This window comes from Monodon monoceros, unplaced genomic scaffold (genome assembly GCF_005190385.1).
Source record: "Monodon monoceros isolate NGI ecotype Baffin Bay Population unplaced genomic scaffold, NGI_Narwhal_1 Super_Scaffold_6, whole genome shotgun sequence".
In the NCBI taxonomy this organism is placed as follows: Eukaryota; Metazoa; Chordata; class Mammalia; order Artiodactyla; family Monodontidae; genus Monodon; species Monodon monoceros.
The window spans coordinates 82624075-82643191 of NW_021703783.1; the positions used below are offsets into that span (position 1 = coordinate 82624075).

The following is a 19117-nucleotide window of genomic DNA, read 5'->3' on the forward strand; positions in this document are numbered from 1 at the left end:
AACCACGTTGGTCCTCCTGGCCCCAGCGCTATGCTCTCCCCATGATGCCCGGTTCCCTCCCAGAGCACCCCCCATGGTTTGAGAGCATACCGTGCCTCACCTCTAGATTTCTGCTCCCTTTAAGGCCTGGCTTAGGGCAGCTTATCTCTGGGAAAGTCATCTGTATCTGAAAGAGCCCAAACTCAAGTCAGGGTGAACTAACTTTGATGTTTTTGATGCTAAACAAGTCATAACCTGAATCACAAACCTCATTTTTCCCTTCAAACCACAGTAGAGACTGAAGGAATCGGCTTTCTTTTCTCAGGTAAAAGAGCTTTTGCTGAATAACGAAGCTGCTCAGTACTTTGTGAAACTCCACATAATTGCTGGGCAGATGAGCACCGAGCAAATGAATAATACAGACACATTCTATACTTTGACCGGAAAGTCAGGGGAAGTCTTCAGTGATGATAAGGTAGGTGAGGGTCTCTCTGATTTTCACTCCCAGAATGAAGCTGCTCACTGAGTCGATGGCCATAGCCAGCTCTCTCTTGGTGTCCGGGGGTCATGAAAGGTTCCAAAGAACTTCTTTCCTTGTTCCTTATTTGTCAGAGCATTTCCCTACACAGGAAAGAAATGGAGAACAACACTGGAAAGGGTCAGGTGGGAGAGGGGTGGGCTGTTACAGGAAGGGAATTGTAAAGTGATTCTGCTCTGGTCTGAATTAGTTTTCAAGGCAACCATCATTCAACTACCAGCAGGAAGGAGAAATTTACAGTAAACCTTTTTCCTGGAAGCATCAGCAGAAAGCCAGGTCAGCACTCATCTTACGAAAGGAAATGGATTGTTTGTTTTAGATTGCCAGGGTTTATCCATTCTCTCCAACTCAACACTGCATCTCTCCTAATGCCATCAATTCTGTTTTGTTTTTAAAATATCTTCCTCCTGTTTCACAAATAACTCTTTTTGTGATTTTACTGAGCTGAAGGGCACATGGTCAGTCAACAGAGAGAGTGTGTATGGGGGCAGGGGTTATGACCTATCCTGTTGCATTTCACCAAATATCAGTAGTTGATAGATTAATGAGCACTTGCTACGTGCAAGGTACTGGGGTAAATCTGGATTTGTGTTACATAAGGCTCACAACAGCCCTGTGAAGGCTTTTCCAATGGGAAAACTGAGAGGTAGCACAGTAAGGGCCAGAGCCACGATTCAAAAGCAGGTGTGCCTGACCCCAAAGCCTGAATCCTTCACCAGTGGGTTGTACTGTGTGTGTGTGTGAGGATGGATGGATGGATGGATGGACGGACAGACAGACAGAGGAAGATGCGGTTTCCTTTCTCACAAGGACATGCATTCATTCCTTTATTCATTCAACAAATATGTTTTATTGTGTGCCTCTTCTGTCCAAGACACTAAAGTAGGTAATGAATTTACGATAAATTGAATAGTTTGGGGCCTTTTTGTAGCTTGCCATCTATGGCGGGGAGACTATAATGCCTTATTCTCATTTAGCAATCACTGGTAGTCAGAAGTGATTTCATATGTTATCTCATTTGATCTTAATGAAAGACCTGTGAACTCAACTGAGCAGAAACCATCATTCCCATTTTGGGGATAAGTGACTCATCCAAGGTCACACAGCCAATAAATGGCAGAACCCAAGGATTTAAGACTTCTTCTAATCCAGTGCTCGATTTTTCAAGGGCACACATTAATTTTTATTTTTCCTTGGTGTTTTAGGACAGTCACCTGAAGCTTAAACTCTATGGAGGCAAAAAGAAGGTAAAAATTATACAAGGGAACATAATTGCTTCCAACGGGCTCCTGCACATCCTCGACAGAGCCATGGACAAGGTGGCGCCCACGTTTGAGAGCAATATTGAGGTGAGATATTTCAGGTAAAAGTGACGTCACCTCACATCCATCTCCCTTTGCTCCCTGGAGAGTCACCCCCAAAAAGAAAATGAATGCCACCACTATGTGCTTGTACTAGGACCCCAACCATGGGGAAAACAGGATAATTTCTGTTTTTAGTAGAATTCTGGGCACCTCTGAGAGAGAGAGAAAGGCATATAGTAAGTGTAGGAAAGATGTTGATTTTATGACCTTTTTCATAGTCACACCTGACAACTCAGACCAGCTGTTGTGAAAATTTATCCCTTGTGCTTTATGGAGGAGATCCACACTTACATGTAAACTCTGTCATCAGTCTTTTCTTGTTAGAGCATCTAAATATTTCCTAAACCACCTTATTTTTTTTCACTGAATTTTAAACAAGATGTCTCTTTTTAGCAAACCATAATGACAATGCTACAACCAAGATACAGCAAGTTCAGATCTTTGTTAGAGGTATGTACTTTTCATGAATTTCTAGAAAGTGTTTTATGTCCAGTCCTTTGTAAAATTAGCAGGGGGTATCAATTATAAATACTTGCTGGGGAATTCAGATATTTATCTGAGATAGGTTGCAGATATACATTTTCATTTCTCAAATGCAGGAAACCAGTGTGGGACATGTCTTAGATGAAGATGGGATTGGTGGACCATATACCGTTTTTGTCCCAAGTGATGAAGCATTGAATAACATGAAGGATGGCACTCTCGATTATCTCCTTTCTTCAGAGGTATCGTATCCTACTGACTCTAATGATGTCGTGTCAGGATCACTGCTTCAGTCTCTGTCCATACAGGCTTTTTCTAAATTAAGGATGACAAGTAAGTAGCACATGTATCACCATCTACCCTTCTGCAAAACAAAGGCAGACATCATTAATCAGTCACAGTACTCTGGAGCTAAGCCTAGATGTGGCTACAATCTCCTCAGTAGAGTTCCAAGTAGCTAAAAGACCAGTCGATCAGGCTGGGCACAGGAAATAGAATCTATATGCAACCCCAGCTCTGAATGGTTGGTTTGATTTGTCCTGGCTCTTCTAATATTTCTTAATAGCAAAATCATAATTTTAAGTTCCCTACAACTCTAAAATCATCTAGAAAATGAAGCCTAATGTAGGGCATTCTGGGCCAGGTCTAGGCTAAACTTAAAAGGAATAAATGTTATTTTTAGGGGCTCCCGACTCTCCTTTCTATTGTTTTCAGTTCTCTCCACAATAACCCTCTCCTTATTCTCCATAAATCTTCAATTCTCTCACGTCCTCCTCAAGAAAGGAGATTTTTTTACTCTTTCACTCTAGGGTATAAATGACTGATACCATTTAAAGTGTTTCCTCTTCCAGAAATATCAGCCTTAAACTGAAAAGAAGGTTAGCTAATTATGGAATTTTTTTTCACTAGAATATCAAATAGTGGAATTACAGGAAGGACCACAGGCTTTCTTTCAGTACCCTGAGGCCCTACCATTGCCTACCATGTTGGCAATGGGGCAAAACTACCTGTGACCTCATATAGATCAGTGTTGACTATATAGAATGAGGGGGTCTGAATCTTTTAGAGTAGTGATCCCCAAACTTTAGTATGCTTAAGAATTACCCATGGAGCTTGTTAAATAAGCTGATTCCAGAAGCTCACCTCAAGCGTTCTGATATCATGGCAGTGGAATGAGGCCCAGAAATAGACATTTTGGTAAGCACCAACTTTGTAACTCAGGTATCCCAGGTCACACTGTTTTCTTTTTTGTTTTCTTTTTTTGGTTTTTTTGTTTGTTTGTTTTTGTTTTTGCGGTACGCGGGCCTCTCACTGCCGTGGCCTCTCCCGTTGCGGAGCACAGGCTCCGGACGCGCAGGCTCAGCGGCCATGGCTCACGGGCCCAGCTGCTCCGCGGCATGTGGGATCCCCCCGGACCAGGGCACGAACCCGCGTCCCCTGCATCGGCAGGCGGACTCTCAACCACTGCGCCACCAGGGAAGCCCCACACTGTTTTTTGGCACTCAGAAACTTGTTGCCTGAATGATGTAGAGGCTCACATTCCCTTTCTGGGATACTTTCAGGTACCTGTAGGATATCTTGCATTCAGAATACTTTGGATTAAAAAAAAATAGGTATCAAGGAGCTAAGTCAGAAGGTAATCTCTTACATTACAAACAGATGTTAAACGTATTGATATGTGAAGATTTGCTACAGGTTTCCATTTAAAAAGTCAGATTTCCCAGTGCCTTTAAACTAGGGTGTTATTTTAAAAATATGATTCACACTCAAGTTTCCTGAAACCTAGCTGTTACAGGAAAACTAACATTCTTCTCTTTAGAACTCACATTCATATTTAATTTTAAATCCAAGAAGTAATCATTTCTCCCCTGGGAAGGTATTAAAATTCTGAGATTATATGGCTTCTCTGAATGCATAGCTTCTAATTTGATACATATATTTTTAATAATAATAAAGGAGTTCTCAGACACCTAATCGGGTACATTTAAAATGAAAACAAAGCCTTTAGACTAGGATAGAAAAGATCAGCCTCCCTGCTTTTCTGTCAAGTACCTTGGCTCGGGAAGCTCCTCTCTTTCTCCTTGTAGCTCCTTCCAGTGGTGACTGGAGCTGCTTCACTCAGGCTCTCGAGAGTAGATATGTCTCTTCCCGTTCAGTGAGATCCCATCGGTAGCTTGAAATCAGCCTCTGGTAGGAATATTGACACCATGGAAATTGGCCAACACTATAAATCAGGGCTTATTTTCTTCCCCATAGAAGGGATTTACCAGCACACCATTGCCCCTGGCTCTCAATCTCATTTCTCTCAAAGGCGGTATCTTTCTGCTCGCAAAGAATATAAAACTTCAAGTCTCTTTATCCTGAGTCTAAAACAGTTTTTCCACTTCAACTTCTAGGTGAGGAATAGAACAATCATTTCTACCAGTTTCTCTGGTCCAGAGTCAGTGTGGGTTAAAATTCCTCAACCTATGAGAAGCTCCTTCTCTCTCCACCCATCTTAAGAGCATCCTTTAGCTTTATCTTCAGGGAGGAAACTTAGCTGGAGACAAGAAGATCCCCATCAGTTATGTGCCAATGAAATGGATAAAAAAATGATTTCATTAGAAGAATACTTTCTAATTCTGCTTTGGGAATGCATCGTTCCCAGTGTATCTTTCTGCTTCTCTCTGAAGCAAAATTTCAGTTCTGAACCATCCCATCCCTGCAGAGACCATGGCTATCAATCACAAGCCCCAGCTTATGACTTCATCTAGACAGAAATAAGAGCAAAGGGAGCAAGAGACCAGCCCTTGCCAATTCACAAAACCTTGCAAGCTAAATGGGACAAAAAGAGGTGAATTTACAGAGTTCAAAGTGATAGTCACAGTTTGGTAGAAAAACTTTCCCTTTCTGTCTCTGGCACCAAAAGCCTTGGTTTTTGTTGTTGTTATTGTTTGTTTGCATCTAAAACAGCAAGTAGGAAATGAATGTCCTCATAAAGGAAAGAATGCACTGCTCCAAAAGGCTCTCCAGCGACAGCACATGAAGGCACATCCTGTCGACCTGAGCCTCACTGGACTAAACTATCTGAACGATATGGCCCCCGGCCAGATAAGGTGGCAGGCACACACGGTGGCACAGTGATGCTGGTCAATTCCTTTGTCCCTTTCATTCTCCCGTTTCTTGTAAAAAGGATCCAACGCCAATTAATTCTTGAGGCTTTAGAAGTGGATTATCCAGTTTATCAGGTCTTTCTATAGAATTAGAGGGTGGAAGGGGTCCATACAAACCCTGTTGTTTTGCAGACTAGAGGTGCTGAGTGGCTTGCTCAAGGTCACACAGAAGCAGAACCACAATTAAACTCAGGTTCTTGAGGTCCAGTTCAGTGCCCTTCTCAGGACTCTTCCCCTCCTCGTTTTAACTTATTGGCACAAATGTTTACATAGGTCCTGTCGTGTGCCCTGTACTATGCTGGCCGGGGACACAGTTACAGACCCAGTCCCTGCCTTCTGGGAGTTTGCAGCCTACCTTTGTCTGATATTTTCCAGTGGTCCCCACTTTTTCCCACCCTTTCTGCCACTTAGCATCCAAACATGTAATGGCATTGCTTCTGCCTGCAAGTCCTCACTTCTGGGTACCCTAAAGTAGCTGTAAGGGGAAGTTAAGACACAGAGGCTAAGTGATTTGCTCAGAGTTTCATAGTAACAGAACCAGAGCTACAGAAACCATCACTTCCAGGGCTGGCCAACTGGTGGTCAACTTCAGCATTCTTATTGGTAACCCTGCCCTGCACATAATGCTATTGATGTATAGATATGGTGGCCTGACGAGTGTCCACACCAGGACACTTTTGAGAGTGAATGGGGCTGCCAGGATGATAGGTATAAAAGCCAGGGTTGTACTAGACAAACCAGGATGTGTGGTCACTCTACTTACAGGTAATTCCCCTGGCATAGGGGCCAAGGGGGAATGCAGAGAGGGGTCTGAGTGAATGGAACTCAGGTTCGGCAGGGCTTTCTCTCCACCTGGGACCTCATGCTGTTGGAACATGTCCCTAGCACGGTCAGCCTCTTGGAGGTTATGATGATCTTGATTTGTAATCCTTCACCTTTCCAAGATAGAGTAACCGTGGCAGTGCCACTGAAGTAGCAGAATTCAGCGCTTCGAAGCTTGTAACCCCAGCTCTGATTCAGCTGGGAGATTACACACATACCACAGCCGACCGCCACTGCTGCTGCCGTCTTCTACCAGAGAGAGCGGCCCTGTGTTCCTCAATTCCATACACTGTCTCCAGGGCACCCGTATGGGGACTGTTCATCCTGCTTAGAGTCCCAAGACTCTCTTTTTTTCTCCACTGCTGCTTCTGTTTCCTGAAGCATGAGAAACCCTCGAAAGGGCCTCGATGGCGAGATGAACAGGTACCATGAGAACACAGAAGGAGAAAGAGCCCTGGCCAGATATTCCTAACAAGGACTGTATGTTCCTAAATAACCAGTACATGGTCTAACAAGCACATGGTTATTTAGAGAGAGTGAAACAGAATCATAAACTGAGGCTGTCTTAGAAAACCTGGAATGTGGCCTTAGACATGGAGAGAGGTGATGGAGCAAGGTGACTGAGAGCTTGAGTTACTTCTTCGGCTTGTACCCTAAGTTAGCTTTGTGACCTTGGACATGGCTTTAAAACTCAGTGTTCTCACACATGTAATGAGTCAATAGTGTCCCCACCTCACAGGGCTGTTGGGAGGCTTAAATGAGATGTGCATATAATGTTTTCAGAATAGCCCCTGCCATAAAGTAAAAATCTGAGGGCTTCCCTGATGGCGCAGCGGTTGAGAGTCCGCCTGCCGATGCAGGGGACGCGGGTTCGTGCCCCGGTCCGGGAAGATCCCACATGCCGCGGAGCGGCTGGGCCCGCGAGCCATGGCCGCTGAGCCTGCGCGTCCGGAGCCTGTGCTCCGCAACTGGAGAGGCCACAACAGTGAGAGGCCCGCGTACCGCAAAAAAAAAAAAAAAAAAAAAAAAAAATTTGGTGAATGTTAGCTGTTTGGGGGATGGGGCTGTTCTCACCCTGGACTTCCCAGTAGAGAGATTATGGGTCATTTGTTTTTCTTGACCAAGTGTCCAAAGTCATTTGAGGAAGTTTGAACAAGAGAGGGAAATCTGTGTTTTCCTCAGTGACTAAAGAAGTATTTTGATTCCATTGCAGGGATCTCGGAAGCTTCTGGAACTCGTCAGATACCATGTTGTCCCTTTTACTCAGGTCGGCCCCACTTTTCTGTGGTATTTTTTCCTTTCAAGATATCTGACCTTAAATTCCAATATTTTAGTGCTAGAGAACGTGTGACAGTTGTTCTTTATCTGGTGCTCTGAGCACACGCTGAGCAGTGAATAATGAGCCTGTCGTCAAAGAAATCTTCCAAGCCACCAAAACTCATGACCTCAAAGCTCCTGTCACTTATTTCATAAGCTTTCAAGCTATTGTTTCCAGCGAGGATTTGGGTGCCGCTCTCAGTGTCTCTATTGTTCTCTTGTTCTTGCAGCTAGAAGTGGCTGCCCTCATTTCGACCCCTCACATTAGGAGCATGGCCAACCAGATCATACGGTTTAACACAACCAACAACGTAGGTGAAAACTCTGCTGCTGACGTCATTGCTCAAATGCATGTGTCTCTGCTCATGATTCTTCACTGGGTTATCCTACCTCGACACTAATTCACAGGCTTCGACTCTTTACGATTATTTCATTCATTTGTTATGTCTTTCAGCAAATACCTGCTGAGCAACTCCATGTGTGAGTCTGAACTAGAAGCCAAGAATAAAGCAGTGAAAAAACCAGGCTTACATCCCAGCAAGGAAAACCACTTTAAGCAACTAATTAGTGACCAGTTAATTATTTAATTACAATTATAAACAGGGGCCCCAAGAGGAAGTTAAGAGGGCTGTGGGAGCTCCCAGCGGAAGGAGACCAAGCAGATCTGGGAATCTAGAAGTCCTCAGTCAGGAGAGGATGCTTTGGCCAAGCTTCAAAGGATGAGTCATGTGAACTTGGGCAGAGATGAGTAGAAGAGAGTTCCAGGCAGAAGAGAGAGCAGGTGCAAAGGCCCTGAGGTGGGAGGGAACATGATTTATATAAGAAACGCAAACTTTGAGTTTATGTAAGAAACTCAAAGTGTTATTCTGCTAACTTCTCAGGGTTGTAATATCAGCAGAAATATGGCAGCACAGAGATTATGTCTCCTGTTGATTCACTTTGGATTGTGATGATGACGCCCTGTCATCCTTTCAGCAAGTTCCTGTTTGTTTTGGTTTTGTTTGTTTTGTTTTGTTTTTTTGGCCAAGCTGCACAGCTTGTGGGATCTTAGTTCCCCAGCCAGGAATTGAACCCAGGCCCACGGCCATGAAAGCACCGAGTCCTAACCACTGGACTACCAGGGAATTCTCTCAGCAAGTTTCTGTTGAGTGCCTCAGATGTGTCAGACACCATTCTAGGCCCTCAAGGTTGGACCAGTAAGCAAACAGATAAAAGTCCCTGGTTGCGTGGAACTTTTATTCTAGTACATAGGACAATAGATAATAAGTGAGTTAAATATATCATATATCAGAGAGTAGTATGTGCTGAGGCAAAAAAGAGCAAAGCAAGGATGGGAACTAGAAAGTGGGAGTGGGGCTGATGTTTTAGATAAAGTGTCTAAGAAATCCTCATGGAGAAGAAAATATGTGAGCAAAGACCTGATGGAAATGAAGGAACAGGCAATGTGAATAGCTGGGGAAAGAGCATTCCAGAGACAGGAAATAGAAAGTGCAGAGGTGCGAAGCAAGGCACATGCTGATCGGGTTGAGGAGCAGCAAGGTTCTCGGGGCCAGAACAGAGGGAGGAAAGGAGAGAGGTAGAAGGAGGACAAGGTGGTAGGAGGGAGGAGAGGTGGGGTCAGGTCACACATGGCCTAAGAACTTGGGGCCAGGATGTAGGTTCTTACTCTGAATGAGATAAAAAGCCATTAGAGGATTTTGAGCAGTGGAATGACACGATCAGACATACTTTTGGGGAGACTGGTTGGGAGGTGAATGTAATAACTCAGAGAAGAATGATGGTGACTAGTGGGGAGACAGGCCGAGGTGTGAGGTAGGCTCAAGGAAGTATTGTACAACACGGGGCATAGAGCCAATATTTTCTAATAACTGTAAATGGAAAGTAACCTTTAGAAATGGTATAAAAAATTTTTTTAACGTATAAAATAAGAATGATGGTGACTCAGAGCAGGGTAGTAGCAGAGACATGGTAAGAAGTGGTTGAATTCTGAAGGTGTTTTGAAAGGCAGACCAACAGAAGGTGCTGATGGATTGGATGGGGGATGAGGAAGGAGGAAGCCAAACATGACTCCTGAGCTTCTGATTGGAGCCACCAGAAGGATGGTGCTGCCATTAATATTGCTGGGGGAGCAGATCTGGGAGGAAAGTAGAGATCAGAATTCTTTGCTGATTTGTTCATTTTCTGCTCCCTCGCCTACAGCATAAGCAGGAACTTGTCTGGGCTTGTTCCCTGATATCTCCCCGGACCCTAAAGCAAAGTCTAGTACAAGGCCACTAAATGTATCTGAATGAACGGATCCCCATTTCACCACAGGGGTAAAACCGTTTGCCCAAGGTCTCATAGCAAACATATTGCAGACCTGGAATAGTTATGCCTCTTCCCCAGTCCGGCACCGGCAAGGACCATATCCGCAAAGACATCCTTGCTTGGAGTCAGTCAAGAATTCATTCAACAGATTCATCTTTCCCTGTCAGCCAAGCCCTTCTAATGGCAGTCTTCCACTCAGTGGAAAGTTAAGTGAAGTTGAAGCCTCTTTCGAGAGGTCACCACATTCAGCTCTGCCCGGGGACCTCTGGCGCTCCTCAGTACAGAAGGATGAAAGATGCCGTTGCTTCCTTCCAGGGACAGATTCTGGCAAATGATGTGGCAATGGAAGAAATGGAGGTCGTTGCCAAAAACGGCCGGATTTACACACTGACTGGAGTCCTCATTCCTCCCTCCATCGTCCCAATCCTGCCCCACCGATGTGATGAAACAAAGAGAGAGATGAAACTGGTAAGAAAACTAGGAAGCTCCACGAGGACCCTAAACAGCCCCACAGAGCAGACCGTTCTCTCCTCACAATTCTGAGGGAGCTGACGAGGATAGTTTCACACTTGAGCCTCGTTCGGAAGGCCTTTCCGTCTTTGTGAAGAGGCAGGAGGGTCGGAGGTCGTATCTCATCAAACGTGAACCAAAGTTCCTGGGGGAATTTCCAAACTGATAGTTGCTACCCTGGTATATTCGTTTTCTAGAGCTGCCATAACAAGTTACCGCAGACCAAGTGGCTTAAAGCAACAAGAATGTATTCTCTCGCAGTTCTGGAAGCTAGAAGTCCAAAATCAAGGTTTCCTGTTTCCATTGCAACGTTTTGGCTCAGCTGGTTTTAATCAGAGCAACTAAATTTCAACAAGATTTTGAACAGCCAGGAACAGAGCAACCCTGCAACAAGGCAGGGAGTTAGGGCTGCCCTAGTCCTCCAGACTTCCTTTCCTGAACTTGAATGGCAGCTGTTCGGGGAGGGGTGGGGCGGGGAGCTCTGAACAAGTCTAATTATTGACTCCTATTGAGTCTTTTCTGCAGGTTGTCCAAGAACTTGTTCTCCATCTCCCCAAAGAAAAGAATTAAGATGTGGGTTTGAGCCACAACCAAAAAAATTTTGGTTAAATAAGAAGGGCTTCCCAACAGCTGCCTTAGACCGAGGTCTTCTTTTACTATTTTCTCTGGGTTTAAAGTCAAATGAGTCTGCTCTGTGTGGTTTAGGGTGGTTTCCATTAGGTCTATTAAAAGTACAAATGGGGCTTCCCTGGTGGCGCAGTGGTTGAGAGTCCGCCTGCCGATGCAGGGGACACGGGTTCGTGCCCCGGTCCGGGAAGATCCCACATGCCGCGGAGCGGCTGGGCCCGTGAGCCATGGCCGCTGAGCCTGTGCGTCCGGAGCCTGTGCTCCGCAACGGGAGAGGCTGCAGCAGTGAGAGGCCCGCATACCGCGAAAAAAAAAAAAAAGGGACAAATGTATTCTCTGGAAAGTATTGAGAACTAGTAAACAGTAGAAGCAGCCGGTCTCTTCTAGAAGTCTCAGTTTTCAGCAGGCTGAACCCATAGCCGCCTTTGGGCATGTATGTTTGAATCTTAGAGGCTTCATTTATAAGTCTCTGTACTAGTTAGGGTCCGTGCAGGAAGCAGAATTTATACCAAGGGTTCAAGTTAAGAGACTTTAATGACGAAGCTGCTACAGAGGGGTGGGCAGGGCTGAGGAAGCAAACACATGATGCTGGGGCATCCAAGGAGAAGCTCTGGCAGGAAACCATTACCACCAGAGAGTCAGTGGTGGGGAGGGGGTGGAGTTACCTGAACCCAGTGAGAGTGGAGAGAATGGAAGAAGAGGTATCCATCAGCAGCTGTAGGAACGGTGCTCGAGCAGAGAGGGAGCAGGAAAGAAATACCTTGACCTTGTTCTCCCCTACCCACTAATATACTGCTGGCACCTCACCGAGACCAGTTGGAAACTGACAAGGGGCCCCAAGAGACCATCCTTCAAGGTTTACCTGCTGGAGCACACAACACAGTAGAGAAGGTCAGAGAATGGATCTGGAGAGATTTGGAGGCACGCACCCCTTTTCTTCCTCCTGAATTCAGAACCAATGGAGGAAGAAGCCCAGGAGACTGAAAGGCAGAGAGTCAATGTTCAGCCTCGTTACTGCTAAGCTAATTGGAGAACAGGGACTTGAGTGTGTGGCCAGTGCTAGTACTACATCGCTGGCACAGGTGGGCAACTGCAGTGTCCCCTCAGGGTCGACCAGAAGCCTGAGGCCTGTCGGACCCTGAAAGAGGATGAGGAAGGGGCTGCTCTGAGCGGGCCCACTTCCTTCTCCCAAATTCCTTCTCTCTGGTGAGGAGGCAGTAGGGGCGGGGAGAGAGGCCAAGAGTGGTACACTAGTGGGACCCCTTCACAGGGAGGATGCATGAGGCCAGACACGTGGCCTGCCCCTCCCTCTTACAGACACGCCTGTACTGACCTGCAGTCTTTCCTTCCAGGGCACTTGTGTGAGCTGTTCCCTGGTGTATTGGAGCAAATGCCCTGCCGACTCTGAGCCCACAGTGAGTGTGACAGCTTCAGGGAAGCACACGTCACCCAAGCAACCCCGCTGGTGTGGTTTCTCATCCTTTCCATCTTCCCCTCTTAAAAGATATTCGTTCCAACTGGGATAACGTAAGGTTAGCTCTTAGCCTACTATATCTGGGGGGATGGTAGAAAGACAGCCCACAGATCTGTGTTTGAGTCCTTGCTCATTTATCCAAGGTAAGTTGCTTCACATATTTACTCTAATTTTCTTATCCGCAAATGGTAATAATAATAATAACAACAACAACAGTAGCAGCAGCAGCCTTAGCACAGATAAAACTCCAAGTGCAATGCCTGAATCAAGTAGCCACTCAGTAAATGTTCCCTCTCTACTTGCCCTATGAAATAAAACCCAGTGTTTGCGTAAGAGAGGCAAAGCTCTACCCTCACCCTCTTGCGGTCTCTGGCTGGGCCTGAGAATTAAGTTGACATAAGACAAATTAACAGGAGAAAAGCACAGGTTTTTACACATACCTAAGAGCTTCCATAGGAGAATGAAGACCTGGAGAAACAGCAAAACCCAAGTGTTTATATAGTATGTTGAGCAAAGACAGGTAACTGTGGAAAAGTAACTAAAATGTGAAATATATTTCACAATGGATACCTACATCAAATCATTATTACTATGTTGTACATCTTAAACTTATACAAGTTTTTTGGGTTTTTGTATCTGCTATATTTCAAGTGCCTTTAGCACAAAATAATCCATATGCCAAAGTGGCACGTGTGGGTGTGGCATGTTCTGCTACCCTTCATTTGTATCTGCTCTTCCCAAGCATCATTCTGGAGAGAAATACAAGAAATATCGAGAAAAATGACACTAGGACCATCAAAACCTTGTCAAGCTTGATAGAATTCTGCACACGTCTATTGAGGTTTATAGATCTGGTTCAGGGAGCATAGAGATCAATAAGATATTGCTTTGTTTTGTTTTGGTCTTGAGAAGCTCTAATCTAAAAAGGAAAACAGGTAATTTTTCTTGGCATAATTTATATGCCAAGTAAATACTCTACTGGTAGCAGAAGCAACGTGTTCTAAGGTAAGATTGGTGATAGAAATTCCTGCCTCTAAGTTCATCCTAAGAAAGAACTTCCCAACCAGCCAGTTCATTCCACACTAGAATAGATCACTATTATAAAGAAGGTGATGAGTTTTTTTTAACACCATCCTATTGTGGAGCATTTCATAAAGAAAAACATTAAAATTAAATAGGCACAGGTGTTCAGATATTTATTTTGCTCAGTGAAGCCATCACCCCTGAGTCCTGCAGGATGCTGTCGACCAGGGCATATGGACAGGGAGAAGAGAAGAGGAAACTGTGGTGACTGGCATCCCAGTGAGTGCTGTGTGCCAGACATTGTTCTAAGTGCATCATGCAGCAAACCTATGAGGGGGGCATGTTATAACCAGAGTGTAACCTGGGAACTAAGGCGAGGAAACATAAAAGCCCTCCCACAAGGTCACACAGCTGGTACACGCAGACCATGATCCTACATTGCCTCAGCACAAAGAAGGAGGGAGAGAGTAAAGGAAAAAATGAGACACATGGGTCAGAGCCAATAGAACCCCTAAACTGCCCCTCCCGTGCTCCCATGGTCTATACTTGGCTAATTATCCTGACAGCCAACAAGGGGGTTGAATAGTCCTTCCTCATCGACCTGAGAATTCCTTTAGACATTTAAGATTTTAGGATTTTACTGCCCATGGTTTTCACTGCTCTCTTCTTAAGTAGGAGCCTAAGATGAAGGAGTACCTCCATATCCATTTTTATCTAACATAAAATTTGAGCCATGGACTAAATGCTCAGCACAAAACTTGAGATCAGCATTTTTGTCCTATTTCACAGATTAGACAGCATGACTTGCCTCTGAGATCCTAAAGGTAGTAGGTGGTAAGATCCATTCTCTCGACCTGCCACTTACTATCAGTGTTCTTAAGAAAAAGGATTTAACCCGTCCGGGCCTCAGTTTCCTTACCTATAAAAAAGGGATGAGAAATATCCACATGGAGTTGAAGATTGATGACCTCATACAGGCAATGTGTCTGACCTTAGTAGGTTCTCAATAAATGGTAGTTCTCCGTAATTGTGAGTGGGTAGCAGAGGTTAGAGAATAGAAAGAAATCTGCCCCTATACCCCACAATTCCTAAGAGGAAAACTCAGACTCTCACTATTTTTTTGGTTGATCTTTGTACAAATTAGGAGGAAAATCTCTAATTGTTCCAAAATGTCTATATAGGAAGTGGTTAGGGATGGTTATTAATTGGAAGGGGAGGCTAAGCCACATCCTGGATGCACAGGAACATGTTCCCTGATCGATTAACAATGTCTTCCAGGGCATGAGAAGGGACGGAAAGGTACATATGCCCTGCGTGGTGCAAACCCTGGCCTGTATTCTTCCAACAAGGAAACAGGCTTAACAGGGTGGCAGCTCTGCCTGGGCCCTGTGTGGGCTGTGTGCTCTAGCACTCTTTCCTAGCGCTGACAGTAAAACAGAAGAAGATTGTCTAGTGTCTGTAGAAGCCGAGTCATGCCCAGAGGACCTCAAAATACAGACTGCGATGCTCTTCCTCATTGGCTTTCTTCCAGACACTCTTCACACGCAAATGTGTCTACACTGGCCGAATCAGGAGCCTGAAGAATGGCTGTGCCAGATACTGTAATGCCACCGTGAAGGTGAGGCTTGTGTGTGGCCGGGGCCCTTATCCAGACCACCAAGGCCTTGCACAGAAGCCCACAGGGCTGGGCAGCTCTTGGACCCCAGGGTCTGTGAGTCACAGGTTGCCCTTGGGTTGACCCACAGGTTGACCATGTCTTCTTGCAAAGGAAGGGAAGGGCAGAGTCCCCACACAGCGGCCAGGTCACCCCCTCCCTGCATCCATTCATCCCATGGTTCCTATCACTCTTTTTTTTTTTTTTTTTTTTTTTGTGGTACGTGGGCCTCTCACTGTTGTGGCCTCTCCCGTTGCGGAGCACAGGCTCCGGACGCACAGGCTCAGCAGCCATGGCTCACGGGCCCAGCCGCTCCGCGGCATGTGGGATCTTCCCGGACCGGGGCACGAACCCGTGTCCCCTGCATCGGCAGGCGGACTCTCAACCACTGCGCCACCAGGGAAGCCCCCTATCACTCTTAATATGGAGCCCACACCCTTGACACTACCCTGCATGGCCCACCCTCTGCAGCGTCCCTGGCCTGTCTCTCACCCTCATTCCCACCTCAGCGGGTGTGCCTTTGCCATTCCCTCCTGGAAGAATGTTCTTCCAAGTTTTCTTGGGGCTGACTGACCTCTCAAGTCTCCATCCGACCCTCATCTCCTCTGTCGCCGCCCAATCCACAGTGCCCCCGCCAGTCTCCCCACAACTCTGCTCCCACCTGCCACCACCTGATAACGGCACTTTGATTTCCCGGTACTTACTGCTATCTGAAATCCTCTTTTTTTTCTTTTTAAATGTATCGTCTCTTCCCTGACTAGATGGAACACGGGCTCCATGAGCCCAAGCCTTTATCAATCTTGCTGTCACAGTACCAGAGCCGAGCCAGCAGCCCGGGGCGGCCCTCAGGGGATTTGTGGTGAACAGGTGGCTGAGCACAGGCCACGCCATCATCTACAAGAGAAGAAGTCGTGCTCCTAAGGGTGGGAGGGGCTGATACTGCTTGAGATCGTAACGGAAATTAAAATGTATTGATATTTCCTTTGAGGAACTGGCACTCTGCCTGGGATCCCAAAAGGCAACACACATTTTGTTTCTCAGATACCAAAGTGCTGCAACGGCTTCTACGGGCCCGACTGCAACCAGTGTCCAGGAGGCTTCTCGAATCCATGCTCCGGGAATGGGCAGGTGATAAAGACTGAGGCTTACTTTTTCACAAATGCTGAGGTTGACCTGTGTTAAGTCGAAAAGTAATTTTTAAAACCACTAAACCAAGAAATGGTACAATGCCAGTCACTGTTCCCAGGGAGTAAAAGAAACAGATCAGTTGCTAAAAGAAAAGAGGGTGTCTGCAGGAGAAGGAATTTTGCCTGGGGGAGTGGCAGGGGGCAGGGTGTCCAGTGATGTCGCTTCTGGTCTGCTTTCCTACTGCTGATGGCGTGACTTTGAGCAACTCAGCAAGGCTCTCTGGACCCCAGTTTCCCCGTGTGGGAGATAGCAGGACTGGCCTGCATTGATCTCCAAGTCTTTTTAGGGCCGAGATTTTACTATTCTTAAGGAAAAAAAAAAAAAAAAAAAAAAAAAAAGCACTGCCCAGTGAATGCTTTCTTTAAGATTTTTTTTTTTTTTTTGGCTGCCTCGGGTCTTAGTTGCAACACTCGGGATCTTCATTGCAGCGCATGGGCTTCTCTCTAGCTGTGGCGTGCAGGTTTTCTCTCTCTAGTTGTGGCACTCAGGCTCCCTGGCGCGTGGGCTCTAGTTTGTGGCACGCAGGCTCTCTAGCTGAGGTGCGCGAGCTCAGTAGTTGTGGCATGCAGGCTTAGTTGCCCCACCGCGTGTGGGATCTTAGTTCCCGGACCAGGGATCGAACCCATGTCCCCTGCATTGGAAGGCGGATTCTTTACCACTGGACCCCCAGGGAAGTCCTGAATGCTTTTTTTAGCCCATCTGCAAAACCTATGAAATGTAAGAGCCAAAACTTAACTCACCTAGCGTGGAGGCCAGGGCTAAACATACAAAGGTAATAGTAGCTGTGGTTCATATGGGGAAATTATGGATCTGCACATATAAGGAATCCACATCGAAAATATGCCCCTTTCAAGGGGAAGGAAAAACTGCATGACCACCAAGTGGGGACACCACACAGGCCAGGGGAATAGGGCGAAGCTGCTACAAATTAACTACTGTACCTGGGTGTTCCGGGACCCAAGCCCAATTCTGATATGTGTCAGTCAATACAAATCTAACCTTGAAATACCTGGGGAGATGAGGGGTAAAATGCTCACACTGAAGGGAAAAACACTGCCGTTTGCAGTCACATAGCTGAGCATGTGAGCATCTGGAGAGAAAGGCCTGCCTTCATTCTGATTGTCAGTGGTTTATCGGGCTGCCCCTTAAGCATTGTTTAGAGGTTCCATTTCACCACTGTGACACCCCCCCCCACCCCCGACCAAATGACTTCCTGTGAAGTTCTGAATCCTGGCTCGGGACACCCATATGTCACTGTCTTAGCTTCCTACCCACGACTCCACTTTCCACAGGGGTTCCCAAAGAGTCATTTCAAGCAGAATTGAATCTGAGTCAAAGAAGCAGGCCAGGAAACGAAAGCATCTGGGACTCCTCGCCTGGGGCGTGTTGTCCTGATGGCCAGGGGCCCTGCCTTTGTTTGCAGTGCGCCGATGGCCTCGACGGCAATGGGACATGCGTTTGCCAGGATGGCTTCCAGGGCTCCCAGTGTCAGTTCTGCTCGGACCCCAATAAATACGGACCTCGGTGTGACAAAAGTAAGTGTCGCTTCCTGAGCTGCCTTCTGCTCCTCACCCGGGGTCCCTGCAGCACTGCAGTGCAGTCCTGGTATCAGGTGCCCCTTGGCTTGGTGGATGCCCTTATCACAGGGTATTTCTTAAGCACTTGGGTCCCAAACAGTGCACATACCAGGTTGCTGGGCCCCACTCACAGAGCTTTGAGATAGGAGGCCTGGGTGGTACCTGAGGATTTGCATCTCTGACAAGTTCCCTGAGATGTCAACACTGCTGGCCCAAGACCACACTTTGAAAACCAGTCTTTTAGGGTTTCCCCACATACCTGAAGTGATTGTGGGCTCCATATCAGAAAACAGACTCCCCATCTTTCAAGCAGTCCTCTTCCATCAGCTCCTCCCTTTGCTAAATGTGTGACCTTGGGTTAGTTACTACACCTCTCTAGGCCTCAATTTCCTCATCTATAAAATGGGGATAATAATAGTAACTACCTCGTAAGGCTAGTACAAGTTATAAATGGAAAGCACTTGCCTTAAAACAATGCCTAGCGCCTAGTATGCACTACCAATATTATTATCTGTTATTGTTATTATTATCTATTATTGTTGGTACTGTTACTCTTATGCTAAGTTCAGTGATAGAAATGTCCAGAAGCTCATAGAACATGTAGGAAGTTCCACAACACTAGGCATTGAAAAAAAAAATGCAGTTATATAATCTTAGAAAACACATTATGTTCTTAAAAATAACACCATGTGAATATTTAAGTACATAGATAGAAATATACATCTATCTATCTAAGCTAAGATTAGAACTTGACAGAAAAAAAAAAATGAATAGACCAGAGCTTGCTGTGGAGTCAAACCAACCTGAAGTTCAGTCTTCACTCTGCAACTTACTGGCTCTACGACCTTGGAAGAAATCTCTCATTGAAGCTTAACTTCCCCATTTATAAAATGAAGACAATATTGGTACCCACTTCATAGGTTGTTGATTAAGTTAGATCATAATTTAGGACTTTAGCCCAGAGCATGCACCTAGCAAATAATCAATAAATGAAGCCATTCTTATTACTATCACTACTAACTCCACTCATCTGTTACAAAACACACCACCCCTCTCCTCTCTTACCTTGTCTGATCTTCATGGCTACCTCTCAAGAAGGACG

The 19117-nt window shown here is 45.8% G+C and overlaps 1 protein-coding gene across 6 annotated transcripts in view; it reads left to right on the forward strand.

The window, feature by feature from the left end:
- STAB2 (stabilin 2) overlaps positions 1-19117 on the forward strand; it is a 161369-nt gene that overhangs the window by 53370 nt on the left and 88882 nt on the right. For 5 of the 6 annotated variants that reach the window (XM_029206263.1, XM_029206262.1, XM_029206261.1 and 2 more), the window contains exons 12-22: positions 305-454; positions 1723-1866; positions 2275-2331; positions 2481-2606; positions 7552-7605; positions 7886-7966; positions 10278-10430; positions 12452-12514; positions 15128-15214; positions 16292-16378; positions 17862-17973. In XM_029206263.1, the coding sequence (XP_029062096.1) occupies positions 305-454; positions 1723-1866; positions 2275-2331; positions 2481-2606; positions 7552-7605; positions 7886-7966; positions 10278-10430; positions 12452-12514; positions 15128-15214; positions 16292-16378; positions 17862-17973 (1114 nt within the window). The remainder of the gene's footprint in view (positions 1-304; positions 455-1722; positions 1867-2274; positions 2332-2480; positions 2607-7551; positions 7606-7885; positions 7967-10277; positions 10431-12451; positions 12515-15127; positions 15215-16291; positions 16379-17861; positions 17974-19117) is intronic. The other variant, XM_029206260.1, reaches the window with a different exon arrangement.